Source organism: Trematomus bernacchii, unplaced genomic scaffold (genome assembly GCF_902827165.1).
Source record: "Trematomus bernacchii unplaced genomic scaffold, fTreBer1.1, whole genome shotgun sequence".
Taxonomy (NCBI): domain Eukaryota; kingdom Metazoa; phylum Chordata; class Actinopteri; order Perciformes; family Nototheniidae; genus Trematomus; species Trematomus bernacchii.
This window is the reverse complement of record NW_022987409.1, coordinates 1,887,415-1,903,010: the sequence shown is the minus strand read 5'-3', so window position 1 is coordinate 1,903,010 and position 15,596 is coordinate 1,887,415. Positions and strand designations below refer to the sequence as shown.

General features: G+C 39.7%; 1 protein-coding gene across 2 annotated transcripts in view; it reads left to right on the top strand.

The window, feature by feature from the left end:
* macrod1 (mono-ADP ribosylhydrolase 1) overlaps positions 1-14,691 on the top strand; it is a 110,559-nt gene extending 95,868 nt beyond the window's left edge. Inside the window, exons 8-10 of one of the 2 annotated variants that reach the window (XM_034138997.1) lie at positions 153-226; positions 9,359-9,440; positions 14,275-14,691. In XM_034138997.1, the coding sequence (XP_033994888.1) occupies positions 153-226; positions 9,359-9,440; positions 14,275-14,300 (182 nt within the window). In that variant the 3' untranslated portion in view covers positions 14,301-14,691. Of the gene's footprint in view, positions 1-152; positions 227-9,358; positions 9,441-11,107; positions 11,128-14,274 lie in introns of those variants that run through there. The other variant, XM_034139008.1, reaches the window with a different exon arrangement.
* Positions 14,692-15,596: the final 905 nt, after the last annotated feature.

Sequence of the window (15,596 nt, the reverse complement as noted above, 5' to 3'; positions counted from 1 at the left end):
GGGGAATTTGGATGAGGGCAAGTGAGAAAATACCAAGCATAGAAGAACGGAAATCTGGAGAAAAAAAAACTGTGTAGACAACAACCTAACGCAAACACACAGATCTGCACCTGTTCTTGTAAATTGTTTGTATATTTGTGTTTTTTTTGTAGGATATCCACCTGAGCAGGCTGTGCACAAAGCGTTAGCAACTGTGAGGGAGTATCTGGATGAGCATCACGACAAGGTGTGTGTGTGTGTCTTTTTGTCTGCATGAGTGGCAATGTTTCCCTACCATTTCCTCAAGGTATTATTCCTTTCACAGCTGTTGTGTTTGTTTTCTGATGGGAGCCAAGAGAAGGGTGCTTTGAGAGAGCACTTGCACGCACGCACACAGTGACACACACGCACACACACACGCACACACATACATTTGAACACACACTCCCATGTTCTACCTCTCATGCTCATGGCCAAGTCTGCGTTTTAATTGGCTCCTTGAGGGACTACACCCTACACATATACACACACACACACACACACACACACACACACACACACACACACACACACACACACACACACACACACACAGCTTCTCTCAGGAGAAACGACGAGCAGAGAAAAGACAAAATGATGGAATAGCTGACTGGAGGCGAGGGGAAGAGGACGGGGTGATGGGAGATTGGAACAAAGAGGAAACTTTCCAATCAGTCGTTAACATGCTCTAAACTCTCCTCCCCTCTTCCTCCTTTACTCCACAGGTCTCCTCCCACTCCTCTTTTTAATCTTTCTCTCCGTCTCTATCACCTCCCAGAGAGCGTGTTGACGAGGTTATTGTTAGCGCTGCAGTCTCGAGAGTCTCTGTAGCAATACTAGTCGACTGATGCCATCAGCCGCACCGAGCTCAACCAACGAACATTAAACATTTCACATCCCACCACGGGGGACAACAGTTAACAACTTAAACAGCTTAATACGAGAGCAGAAAGCCAAATCAACAAGGCTTGTATTTCAGTTCTGCCCGGAAATAGTTCCACTGTGAGTTTTTTAAGAGGGATTTTTGTATTATTATGAACAAATGAGATGGTGAGACGGAGTTTGTTTGCATACATATAAAGTGAGTGTGTTCACCAGAGGAGGTTTATACTTTAATTCAACTGCACATTTTGGGCTTGGAGAGCTGTTTTGAAGAAAATGAAATTAAAATAGCAAACACTAAGGCAAACAAAATGGACTCAAGACATGTTGCAATGTGTAATACACAATCACATTAGCATTTATTTGCAAAACAACAACAAAACTGTTGCAAAAAAGAACAACCCAAGGCAACTCATAAGTTTTATAGTTGTTTTATTTGAAAATAAATAAGTCAGCTTGGATATTTCAACAAAGAGTTGGACAAAAAGTCGTACCCAACCAGATCCATTTCAAAGCTTTTCAGGGGCTTTTGATCACATCATATGATCTTCACAGCAGAGTTTTTCTCGTGTGGTTTGCTTCATCAGTTCTCATGAACTCTTCGTACTTGTATCTAAGAAAAGCAGTGCACTATAATTTGCATACACTCCACAAATCGTGTGCCAGGAGCACAGGTGACATAGTTTAAGAGCGACAAAGTAGAGTGGAGGTCGTGTCCCATGTGTAACCAGAAGTCAAACGTAACCAAAGAGTTGTTTTTGGTTCTTCAGTGCAATAACAAACATTAGATGAGGATAAACTGGTATTATATTGCTCTTTTAAGGTTTCAATTTGTTATAGTAAGTTGTGAATGCCAATATGTCGTAGAATAAAGCAAGTTAACCACAGGACCAAGCATCGTGTTTTTCAGAAAGTCAGGTAAAATAAATGCTGTATAAGAAATAGCATTGAGTTTCAGAAACCAGTGAAACAGAAGATGTGATGTCATCATTTATTTTGTATATACTGTATGCATTTACAATCATAACAATCAGATTAGTACAACATTTACCGTGGAAATGATTTTATATTGAGGAACCACAGAGGAACTTGTTTTTCAGATAGAGGAAGACAAAAGCAGCTTTCTATCTCTTTAATATTTTGCATAGTGAAAGGAACGTTGTTGTTTGCAGAATATATTAGCTGTAGCAAGCTAGCTACCACTAGCTTCCAGCTACGGTTTCATGCTGATTTATAGTTACAAAGCTTCAATGTAATACCACAAATTACATTCATAACTGGGAAGACTCCATCTGCTGTAGAGGATCCTGTTTTACGCATAACAACCCCAGAGCAGATACTAAATGGCCCTTGTGGGAAGCTTGTCAAAAATGAACTCATAACATTAACTGATGACAGCTTGAAAAACATTTTCTTTCACATGTATCCAGTGCAAACTTAAAGTTAGTAAATAACAGTATGAAAGGTGTGAGGCGTGATGAATAAACTCTGCTGCTGTCAGATTTTTCTGTTTCAGAATAACATATTCATCTGTGTTTACCTTGAAGACAGGTTGTTATAAAAGAGCCCATTACACTCACTTAGTGTTATTGTTAGCATCTCCAGGGTCCCTGTTGCAGTTGTATCAAATGAGCTGCTGCTGTATTCTGGAGGCCATTTTGCATTTCTCCTCACAAGCATTTGTTTTAATCAGGGAGGCTGAGAAATGGCACAAGTGGAGGTTAGAGATTTCTAACCTTAGCCCAGGGGATGTAGTTACTTACCGCACATTTTCATATCTTCCTTTTTAGCCACCATTCAAATCCTGGCAAGTGGTGGTAATTGTAGCATTTGGGCTGAAAGACACAGACTGCAGGCGGCTTAAATAAATCTTTGAAAGCTCCCGCAACAAGCTGAAAGTGATAGAAACAGCCGGGCTATAAATTGCACTGCCTTGCCCCAAAACGGAAAACTTTTGTAGAGACATTAGGGAGGTAATAATGTTTGTCAGATGCTGAGAAATAAGAGAGCACAGTCGAGATCATATCCCTGGAAGCATCTTTTAACTGTAGCTGCTGCAGCTTTAATCATCAGGCTACATATTGTGCTGTGTACTCTGTGTCCAGCTATACAGAATAAAACATTATAGACTGCAGAGCTCTAAAGAACAAGAGCACAGAGCATAAATATTGTTTATTGATGTAAAATAGCTGCACTCGCTCGGACAGTGTCTTAATAATATTTGAAAGCTATTATCTTTATGGCTGTGTGTGTATGTGTGTGTCTGGATTGAGTTGAATTGTGTTCCTGGATGTACACTGTAATGAGGGAAGCTGAGGGCTTAATGCCAAATACACACACACACACACACACACACACACACACACACACACACACACACACACACAGTGTAACACTCAGGGGCATTGACAAAAACACACAAAGTTACTTATCTTATACACACACATGTACAACATAAGATCTTCTAGACCTACACAGGAGGTTCTCCACACTTCTCTCCTGACCTCTTTCTTTCTCTTTCTCACACACATAAACACACACAAACTTAGCACATCTCAGCACTCTGTCCCCAGCACAGTGTATATTAAGTGCTATGTTGTGGCATTATCACAATAGGAAGCTAATAGGAGAGTAATGGACTGATGCAGTAGCTGCCTACTCCTGATATCGCCTCTGCACAATGTCACACACTGTTACATTGTTATGGGCTCAGAACAGTCTCATAATACACACATGCACACAGAAGGATTCACACTTGTATTTCATGATCCGCAAAAGGATCCACACTTGTGTTTTTCAATGCACACACAAATGTGTTCCGTTTCATATACATGTACATAAAATCCAAATACAGAAAAAAGTTTTACATATGTATTTTTGATCCTCACATATTTGTTTTCCGTTTAAAACCCCTGAACCTGCAAACACAAACCGCTTTCTGTGCATGGATCGCTGTGCATTCGTGTGTGGGTTTTTTGAGACTCCCCTGACGGTCACCCGATTCGTACTTGTAATTTTTTCTATCTATAGCCAATCAGATGTCTCCTTCATTCTAAGCCAATCACATGAGCACGTCCCCACGAGGGTATGATTTATTGCGTTCATGACGTAGCGCTTCATGTACGCATTTTGCGCTGTCCGGAGCAGGGTTTCCGCGGACAGAATTTATTTTACCGGACAAATTTGAAACTTACCGGTCATGTTTCAATAATAAGAAGAAGAAGAAGAAGAAGAATTGTGTAGCAGAGTTTCCGTTAGCAGGTAATTACCGGACTATGACCGGATATGGCTAATAACACGGGAGTAAGGATCATCTCTTTTGTCCTCTCTCCCTCCCTCTCTCCTGACTAGTGATGTGTCGGTCGCGAACGAGCCGGCTCAAAGAGCCGGCTCTTTTAAGTGAACGACGGGAGCCGGCTCGCGCCCGCGAACGAGCCGTTTTTTTTTTTTTTTTTTTTTTTATTTTAATTTTTTTTTTTTTTTAAGTAATACAAGACAGAATGATATGATGATCTCCGCGCTACAGCTGCTCCGTGCATGCATGCAGTGACATGTAATATCCAAGGATTAGAGACTGTTGGATGCTGCTGTTTTGAGCATTGCAATACATTTATTTTTCTTATGTTTTTTTATGATTAGAGACGGTTGGATGCTGCTGTACTGAGCATAGCAATATATTTATTTTCACTATGTTATTTATTTATGATTATCCTTGGGCTCAGCAAAGATTTGATGTCAGCTGTTGCTGTCTTTTTTTCTATAGTTAATACTGAAATAGAGCCCTGCTGTTTTGTCAGGGCCTTTTCTTTAAATATAATTTTAAAATGTCGATACAGTAGCCCTTTTTTTTAAATGTCTATGCTTAAGTTTTTGTGTTGCTATCTGCTTTGTGTAGCGTGGTTCTACAAGCAAGTCAGTGCATTCATTGGATGGTATCAGAGAGATACAAGGGTCTGTAAATGCAATGAAAACAATTGGCCACAGCAAATAATTGATATTAAACATGTAATTTTTACTTTTGAATACTTCAGTACAAAGGATGTATTGAATAATTTAAGTGATATGTGTACACATATAAATCATTAGTCAAAACAGGGCTACATTTGATTGAATTATAAAAGGTATAATATGTGGTAAACTGAAGAGCCGTTTGGGAGCCGAAAGAGCCGGCTCTTCTTGGTGAGCCGAGCCAAATGATCCGGCTCACCAAGAAGAGCCGGAATTCCCATCACTACTCCTGACCCAAGCCCCCAGGAAGTGCGCCGGACTCAGATGAAAATATTCGTGCTGGCCAGCCCGTACACTCTCTGGTCAACCACACACGTCACCAAGATGGCCGTCACTACTGTCTTGTCAACAAACGATTGACTATCACCACAATGAAACACGTCCTGAAGAATGTCATGCAAAGCTGCCTGCCTGCCTTCCTTTGATTCTCTCTGAACTGCCTGGTCGTTTTAATGTTTAATGTCAACCATTTGTGCAGATAGCATGAAGTAGAAAAGATCGCCGATGCTAACGTTAGCGTTAGCATTTCTCCCCCGGAATTAAATGGTGTATTATAGAATGATCACACCGGTGACAGTACTATTCAAAGGGTTCACGAAATATGACTACTACTCTTACTGTTTAACATTTTGGGTTACTTAATGTTACTTCATGTTAAGGCTAATAAAAATGACAAGGCTGTAATGCTAACTAACGTGCTAGCTACTAGCTAGGTAGCTAACTTGATCAAGCCACTCCTGGTCGTTTCATCAGACGGGAAGCAAAAGAACGAGCAAGACCCATTGACTTACATGGGGAAAGAGTGGTCTGTAAATCGTTGGATAATTTTTTTTAAACTAAACAAACTACCCAGTATGAACACTTGTATAGCCCTTATTAAAAACATTACATTCGTTCCTCAAGTTGTAAAAATGTGCTAATAACGTTATTCTGAGAGTTATTTCCCTCTGCATTATGAACGCGCATCTAACCCACGGGACCGCGCCGCCCTGGCACGTTCATGTTACGTGTTCAGCACTACATGCGTTTATCTTTACCCATGGATGCACAATAAGAACGGTCCCATATCGCCTTACTGCCAGCCCACGGAGCTGTAATAATGGATATATTGCACATGTTTGCTGTAATTCATCATTTGTAAAATATTATACTACATGGGCTGTATGATTAAATCTTGTACCGTAAATGTTGTATTAAATAAAGTTAATATTACCGACGTAGATTAACGTCCCTGTAGCTTCTTATTGCACTAAGAAGCTTATTGCACTGTATATCAGGGTTGCCAACTTTGGGTACCTGGCTGGAGTGAGATTTTGATATCATGGGTTTAATTCGGTTTAATTACACATATGCGCAAGAAATGACTGCTATCGTGTCAGCAGCGGGACCTTAGCATATATATAGGATATATATACAATATATACAAATACACAATAATGGACACAGACTATAAAGGGCACACAGTTTCATTCACTAATGAAAGTCAAACATGTTTGTTTCCACTGTTTTATTGTGTGCCTGTCGCGATAAGCAATTAATTGACTTATCGTACGATAAATAAAAATGAACTCGATAACTTTTCTGACCTCGATAAATTGCCATTTACATGAGGATGTGACTAGCAGTTTGAAAGGATGTACTTGAATTATTATTATATATTATCATTATGTCAGTGGTCTAAAATGGTCATACAACGGTGCCGACAATATTATCGTTTATCGCAATAATTTCCGGGAAAATGTATCCAACTAAATTAATTATCGTGAGAGGCCTATACATGAAACACACACACACACAAACAAATCTACAGACTTACTCCAAACTGCCAAATATATTAATTAACACACTCACTCTCATATACTCTTTGACTCTATTTTGGCCTAGTAGAACAATAAGCAGCAGACTTTTACTTTTTTATCATTTCTACTGGATCTTAGATCTGCGCATGCACTCCAGAGTATTTTTGTTGGGTAATCTATGGTAGGGCTAACCCATACAGTGGTGGGGCTCAAGTCAGTATTTGCAATGTAATTACATACACGCTCCCCCCCACAGTGAAACGCCACGCGTGAGGTTTAGATTATTTCCCTGTCTCAATCCAAATTGAACTGTATGAAATAAAAAGGCACATTTGTCTTGTAGTAAATAAAAAGGGCGACCTGGATCCAATCCTGCAATTTCCCCACAGGTGAAAGAGTTGACATGCTGAAAACCCAACCCCTGCAGGGGGGTCTGGGTGGATTCTCCCCCAGAAGATTTTTTTTAAATACTAACATAAAATACACATTCTGGTACTCTCTTGAGAAGAAAAATAAATAAATCTATTACTACACATTTAAAAAAATGAACGCCATTTGAGTTTTTTGTGACTTTGTTCTGAAAGCTGAACCTGCTGCTCCTCACAGAGAGAAGAGGGAAGAGGCTGTGTGAATTACTTTACATTGTGGATAAGGGTGGATAGCCCCCATTGTTCTGTGTGTCAAAATGAAAGACAGCCCACACACCTATCAATCATCAAACCATGGGGTCTTATTTCATTACGTGTTGATTTCTATCAACACGTAATGTTGTATCGATGTATAGAGATATACTACCGCAAAAGTATTCTCCGTCGGGACTTCCTGCAACAACACCACGCCGTTATCGTGATTCTGATTGGCCAGAAGACATTATCAAAGATGTTCTATTGAGAAGACAATCACGACGTGACAAAAGTTTTCAAAACCGTTTCTAGTCTTCGTATTCTTGTTTTTGGCGTGAGAATAGTTTGGGCAGCGTGAGAGCGTGAGATTGAGAGTGAAAGCGTGTGTCACACGCCAGATGCGTGAGAGTTGGCAACCCTGGTATATATATATATATACATACATATGCATATATATATATATATACAGTGCAATAATTCTTTCATGCTAAATGAAGCTCTGTTGCTTGGATATCACTAGATCCTGTTACAGCGTAATATAAAAGTACATAACGATTGATGTGTAAATTAGCATAATTACTAGCTAACCGCTAGCTACTAACTACCGCCTCGTTAATATCAAATCTATCATAATAACAAACCATTACCATGCTGTCATGAACGTGCGGTGCTGTTACGTGTACGCAAATTGACGTGCTTGATGTGAACGAGCATTTTGGGGGGCATGGTTAAAGTTGCGCATGCGCTATGAGCGCACATACGGGTACTTCTCAGGCATGCCGGGTAATCTGTGACGTTTCGCTCTCTCAAAAGTTGGGCCATTTTATCATCATGCGCGAATGAGCAACTCTCATAGGAATGAATGAGGCCCCGCCTCCCACGCTGTATCCAGTTCTTATTATACATCCATGCTCCTGACAGCCCGTCAGTTTCTCATGCAGCTCGCTAAAACTTCACTCGCGTTTATGTCCATATCGATCAGATCCAGCTCTCCTGTTCGGCCTTTATAGAGAGCACCGATCAAACTATTAAGAGTGAATATCGGCCGATAATGACCGGCGGGGCTCCCCCAGTTGACAGTTCACTGTCTAGCACTGGCTTCGTAGTGCACTGATCGATTAGGCTAAGCTAACCTGTAGCTGCTCCCTCCACACTCACAACAACTTCATACAGACATAAATAAAGCAGCTGTATTCGCCATACAGGAAACACACATTTAAAACTGTTTTGCCTGCCGTTTTTGTGTACACAAGTATTCATTAATGGTTCGGAAAGTGGCACTGTACCTTAATAATATAAAGGCTTGTATTTGCGTGCATTTCCTGCTCGGAAAGTGGCAATGTACTGAGAGTGGAAGTGTCCTGAGATTAGCGCCTGCAGACAGGCTCCATGGACGTGTCAGCTCCGGACAGCGCAAAATGCGTACATGAAGCGCTACGTCATGAACGCAAGAAATCTACCCTCGTGGGGGCGCGCTCATGTGATTGGCTTAGAATTGAGGAGACATCTGATTGGCTATAGATAGAAAAAATTACAAGTACGAATCGGGTGACCGTCAGGGGAGTCTCAAAAAACCCACACACGAATGCACAGCGATCCATGCACAGAAAGCGGGTTGTGTTTGCAGGTGCAGCGGTTTTAAACGGAGAATAAATATGTGAGGATCAAAAATGCATATGTAAAACTTTTTGCTGTATTTGGATTTTATGTACATGTACGTATATGAAACGGAACACATTTGTGTGTGCATTGAAAAACACAAGTGTGGATCCGGAAATACAAGTGTGAATCCTTTTGCGGATCATGAAATACAAGTGTGAATCCTTCTGTGTGCATGTGTGTATTATGAGACTGTTCTGAGCCCATACATTGTTTCCCCTGCTGTTGATGAATTCACGGTTATTGCATATGTTTGTTATAAAGGTCTGTGTGTGTGTGTGTGTGTGTGTGTGTGTGTGTGTGTGTGTGTGTGTGTGTGTGTGTGTGTGTGTGTGTGTGTGTGTGTGTGTGTGTGTGTGTGTGTGTCAGCTGGACAGAGTCATCTTCTGTGTGTTCTTGCCGACGGATAAGGAGCTGTATATGAAGACCCTCCCGCTCTACTTCCCCGCTGGTGAGTTTTGTCTTTCACACATACACACACACACACTTGCCTATCTACAGTGATGTCAGCTCAGCTCAATTTAGCTACACACACAAACAGAGACACACACAGTGGTGTGACAAACACTCTGCTCCATCCACTGTGTGCTATTTGCACATCAGTACATTAACACGTGCAAAACACTCATTAGATCCATAGTAGTGCATATATAGCACACTTAATTGTGTCTAAATACATCAAATAAACATGTACTTTGCTCCCACCCCCCACACACACATTAACACAGTGACATGATAAAACCTCTAAATACACAAAATGTAGAAGCAAGCTGCTTGAGCCTAATTATAAATGCAATTATGACATGTGATGTTTATGGGATATACTCGCATGGCCTTTTTCATAGCTGACAACCTGAGAAACATTGTTGTTATTTGAACCGATAATTAATTTAATCAATTAAATCTATTTGAACACAAATTTACATTTTGTTCTAGTGAGCAAAGACAGTGTGTTAAATGTCAGATATGATGGAGGGCTACAAAAATAACATGAACGTTGTGTTTGGAAATAACTTTAGTAGGCGGCAAAGCTGAACAAACAAGATTCATATTTTATTTATTATTTTAGATGTATTGCATTACTAAAAATGAGGCATTCTTACTTTCCATTTCTGACTTATTTATTATAACAGCCTTTCCTGAGATGAATATATAGTACTACTGTAAGTGCAATCCACATGACAAACTTGAGGATCATAACCAGAACTTCAAACATTATTTCATTTCATTTCAAAACTAACTAGTCATCTGTGGTCCAAACATTTAGCGGGTGACACGATAAAGAGGTAAAATAGGTTAAATAAATATGCAAATATGCCTTTTTCCTCTCATTCTGAGAAGAAGTTGAGAAGATGATGAGTACTGAGCTGGAGTCAGGAGATGGTCGGCTCTATTTTCTTTTGTGTCCCTTTTTAGTCCATTCATGTGGATGGGTTTGTTTATTGATAGTACGTAGATAGCTATCTATCTATACCTAACTGCTAATGTGCATGAGTTATTCTTCTCCCTAAGAATTTAAACTGTTACCAAAAAAAAGTGGGTGGATTACTAATCCCACTGATTTGCATAGATCCCTGGATAACTAGATTTAATCAAATCTGTGATCTGGCTAACAAAACATGTACATACAGTGTATGAGAAACTTGAAGTGATGGTAGTGACGACAAGACTCAGGGAAGTGGTTTGCAGTCACTAGGTGTGTTTCCATTTACCTTTGTTTAAGCCTGTGTTTCAGGTGTGTTTCCATTTACCTTTGTTTAAGCCTGTGTTTAAAAAGTAGTAGATTTTAGAGGGCTCTTTGCATGGGTGAAATTTGAAACATGAAAACATGTCAAATTCAAGTCTCTTTGTTTTGAGATCACCCTTCAACCATGCAATGACCCCTTTACAAGATGAAATAACGCACCTGTATTTTCTTTGTCACAACTTTCCTGAAAATTCAGTTATGTTCGCTACATTTAGAAACCTACTTTGCCCAGATATTCTAATATCACTCTCAGGAATTAAGCGAATAAGTACTGTATGCGTGAGTGTGTTTTCTTTTCATTTTTGAAATTCAAGGACTTTTATACTTTTGTGAGACACTCATCTGTGTTTTGCTATAATTTGCTCCTTTAGCCTGACCAATCACAGCAGCTTATTGTTCAGGTAACCAGCATGGTGTGTGTAAAAAATAAATAACTACATTAAGTCTGTTTGAACCCCTGTGTGAAATATAAGTGCTGTGTGCAGACCGGAAACCCTGACATTTACTCAAACTAGCACACTTAACAAATATTTACACTTCAGTTGAATATAAATGTTTTTTTCCACTTCTGACCTCAAGCTGACTAGTACAACAAACGCTTGCAGAGGAAGAACATATTCAAATCAATTTCCTCTGAAAATGAAAGTAAAGTGAAAGAATAAATCAGCAACCATGTTGTAGGTCTCCAAGGTTCCTCTTTCAATTTCAACATTCTGTCTCACATGCTTTTCAAAACTAACCGAGAGAAAGTTGTGTGCCATCATTGCAGATTAATCTCTGTGGTTAAATGAAGTTGAATAAATACGTGATATTCATGTTGGCTCAAGCTGTGACATGGTGACTTCACCCATTTGTTTTGATTACCCCCGTGATTGATAGTGTTATAATGCCAAGCAGTCCGAGCCCCTAAACATGATCAGTCATTCACTCAATTATTCAAATTAAGCATTGGTATTACAACTGCAGCCTTAACCTCTAATGTCCTGCTGTACCGCTGCTATAAATCAAACTCACCTCCCGTGAGGTGAGTCTCAAAACAGTTTGAGAGAGAGGTCTCCCCCATCTCGTACTTTCTGCTTTTATAAAACTGTTTTTTCTTTTTAGCACACAGCTGCTATCAATCCTTTCCTCAAAACCAACAACATAATCAGAAAGCTTCTGCAAAAGTTCACCTTCACGTTTTGCACAGCTGCTCGCTTAAAATCTTACATTTAAATGAAATATTCAGGGTCACTGAGTGTCATGTTGTCAACACACAGTAAGAAGGTGATGTAAACAACTGTGGACCTGAATTAGTGCCTTTACATCCTGCCTCTGTTTGTGATGTTCACCTTGCAAAGCAATCAGTCTTTATTAATTACATACAAATGTAACCCCAAAGAAACATTAACCACAACAAACCCACTTTCAACCATATCTTGCAGCTTGAACTCAACAGAAAGACAATGCATTGAAATAGGTTTGACATTGAAATTAAAGCAGAGTGTTGTCTCAGTGGCAGTAGAGTGAAAACAACAGAGTACTGCCTCTGGGCTCTCAATGCTTCTCTCTGTATATAATTGATATGCATGCTGCTATCAAGGCTTTATATATACCGTTTGCAGGATGCATGACATTTATCATAATTGTCGTACTTTTACAATCCCGTGTTTTGAAGATGTGTTTGAAAATCAGCAGAAAAAAGAAAAGAAAGCACACTTAATTATATAACACAAGATGTGAACATAACATAAATGTGCACAGACATACAAGCAGTGAAAGCAGACTGAAAGAGAACAGAGGAGCTTCCTATTAAAAATAAGAGAGGAATCCAATCAACTCTGCTGCCGTATCTCCAGCATAAGCTTTAAAGTCACACATTGGGTTCAGAGTCTTAATATTTTTGTATCTTTTTGCAGACAGATCCGACCAGTAGTGCCGATACAGGGAAGAGTTTTTCACCCGTTTCAATGTCGGCCTCAATGAAGATCAATTGCTAAAAATAATGGGATCACGCTGCGATGCCCTTTAACTCTACTTTATACAACAGTCTAAATATGTAAGAGTTTACTTAGAAGTGTTTTGTGGATAAAATGTTGCATTGACCAGGTTAAAGCATCGACTTCACACTAGCCTGAAACATAACTAAGAGTAAGAGCCTGAAGGATAATATTCTAGATGTTCTTACTGTCAATAAGTGCTATGAATATGTCAATCCAACAATGACTTGATCATATTAATAATAACATTATATATTCAAAGTTGGACTTTATATTTGTTTTTCCTCTCATTGTTTAATTTGGAAACTATTATATATGTGAATGCCCTAAATAAATCATTTTCGAGTTCCTAATTATAGCTGTTAGGTGTCTAAATAAATGATTTGGCAAAAATAAATGTAAATACATTATGCAAATATAACCCCATCTGCTTTCATGCATCTACACAACGTCCACGACACTCCCAAAGCAGGTGGGGGTGGCAGGAAGCGGCAAATAGACCACGCCCTCTTATGACACAAGGAGTGATGAGTAAACCATTTCAAACCATTCCCAGAGCTAATAATAGGTCTTCTTCGTGTTAGATTATTTTGATATTAGACTTGTATTTGTCAGTAACTTGACGTCATGCCTAGACTTGCAAAGTCATGCAAATGTTGTGTTTGCCAACATGTTTGTTCAAATGTTTGTGAAGACATACAGTAATACACTAGTGTTGTGTTCACAGCTTGTTCTTTTGCCCCTTGCTAACTAAACATAAATTAAAGCTGCTTAAAGATGTGTAATATTAGCTTCAATCTGTCAATCCTTTCCGTGTCCGGGCCGGGTGAGGTTTCCCGTGTTGAGTCAAATTAATTGATTTAATGTTCAGATTATAAAGTTATTTTATACTACAGTATCAATAAATACTGAACCATGCAACCATCCGGCCTTAGAGACAGAAGGCCGGATTTAATTCTTCTTTTATGGGATAAACTTTAGCTTCCACTCAACAAACTCCAGTGTCAAACTGTGACACAGCATCAACTTTTCACCTGAAGCATGAAATCAGCACTTTCACATCTTCACACAGGCTGGTTTACTGAGGAGGTCATTTTCCAAGACATGCAGGTGTGTCCCTTTTTAAAAAGAAAAAAGTCAGCACTAGCTGTTGGTGTGTCTTTTTCCCTAATGGATGTACAGCAGATTTTGAAGCAGCAGTGAGCGAGCAGCAGCGGTGCTTGGCTGGTAGATGAAGCGTAACTGTCAGTGTGTGAAAGAGCGGCTGCAGGCAGGCCTCCAAGTCTACACTATAAACCGTATGTGTCTCCAACACCTGGCACCACCCACACTGGCTGTCTGTTTGGTTTGTGTGTGTGTGTGTGTGTGTGTGTGACTTTGTATGTTGTTTATTGTGTCTCGAGCCATATTGGACTCATAGTGACTAATCCGCGCTAACAGATCCCTCTGAAGCCACCAGACGATCCAGCCAAAATGCAATTAACCGCTGCATGACCAAAGCAAAATGCTCTCTCCCCTCGTTTTACAAGTTCATCTTTTTTCTCTCTTTTCTCCCACAGAGGACACAGTCAAGAGTAAACTCTAAGAGAGTCGATTCGGTTGCTGTGGATACTCGCCGCTCAACATCCAGATTCTTCCTCCTCGAGGTCATCGCAGATCAAGACCTTTTTGGATGATTGCTTTTTTTTTTTTAAGTGCACGCTGGCTCTTCTGCAGATGTTGATTAGTTCCTTTGTTTTCCCCACTAATGGTTACGAGAGGCATCATGATGAAGGTTTGAAATGACATTCATAATTCTTGTGAAAAATGGACCCTATAGGTTGCACTCTAACTTGACCTTCATTGTCTGTGATAATTGGCAGCTTGGCATCAGCTATGAGTTATGTGTCCTGTGCTGTTTGAATAGTGGCATAACTGTGTGTGTGTGTGTGTGTGTAAGACAATAGCAAAAGCTTATTAAAAATAATCACACAGGCTTCTGTTGTGTTTGAATTGATTATGTCTCGGGATGCGATGTGAGCCAGTGAGCTGTGGCTTCACGAGGGAACACTTTACATGAATATTTCTCCTTTAGTTTTCTCGCATCTCAATGTGGAAGAGACGGGAAAAGTGGATTTGTTTATCAGGCAGCAGTGGAGGAAAGTAATCAAGTAAATGTATTCAGGTAATGTACTGAGGTTGTTTCTTCAGTAATTCAACTTCCATTTACTTTATACCTCTAACCCAATTCCAGATATTTTACTGCATTTTAATTATGTAATCCCTGTCTGTACTATTTATTTACATATCTTCATTTGAAAGATAATAATCTTTCAGATAAAAATACACATTATATAAAGGTCATGTATATATTGGCAGTTGTAGCATCAGTAGGGCTTGCCAGCGTCATATGGTTTTCGTGCATGGTTTCTTTTTCTCTCCGTGCCTTTTCTCTTCCTCTTTCCCGGTCAAGATTTATGAAGATTGGATTGGCAATTATAAATGAACGTTATGACAGCATTTTGGGGGAAATCAGGATGCTCATCTCGCTGCACAGCATGGAGACCCATTTGCATAAAAAGCAAGCTCAAATCCATCATAATAGCAAAACCTCAAAAGATGATGAGATGGATAACACGCATGGCGTCTTTCTTCAGGCTCAACAGGTATTCTGTTTGGAAGGCATATAGCTGGCTTGCTCTTGTCGTTCAGGAGGCGGATGTTACGCATAACCATTCACATCATATCAGGGGGATAATGTCAGTACATTCGAGTAAAATCAGGGATGTACTATAAGAACTGGATATGGCGCCGTCTGCTCTTTCCGATTTTGGAGAATGGCCACATGCGTCTGTTCAGCGAAAAAATCCCCTATACAGCCCTGAGAACATTTTCTCCAACG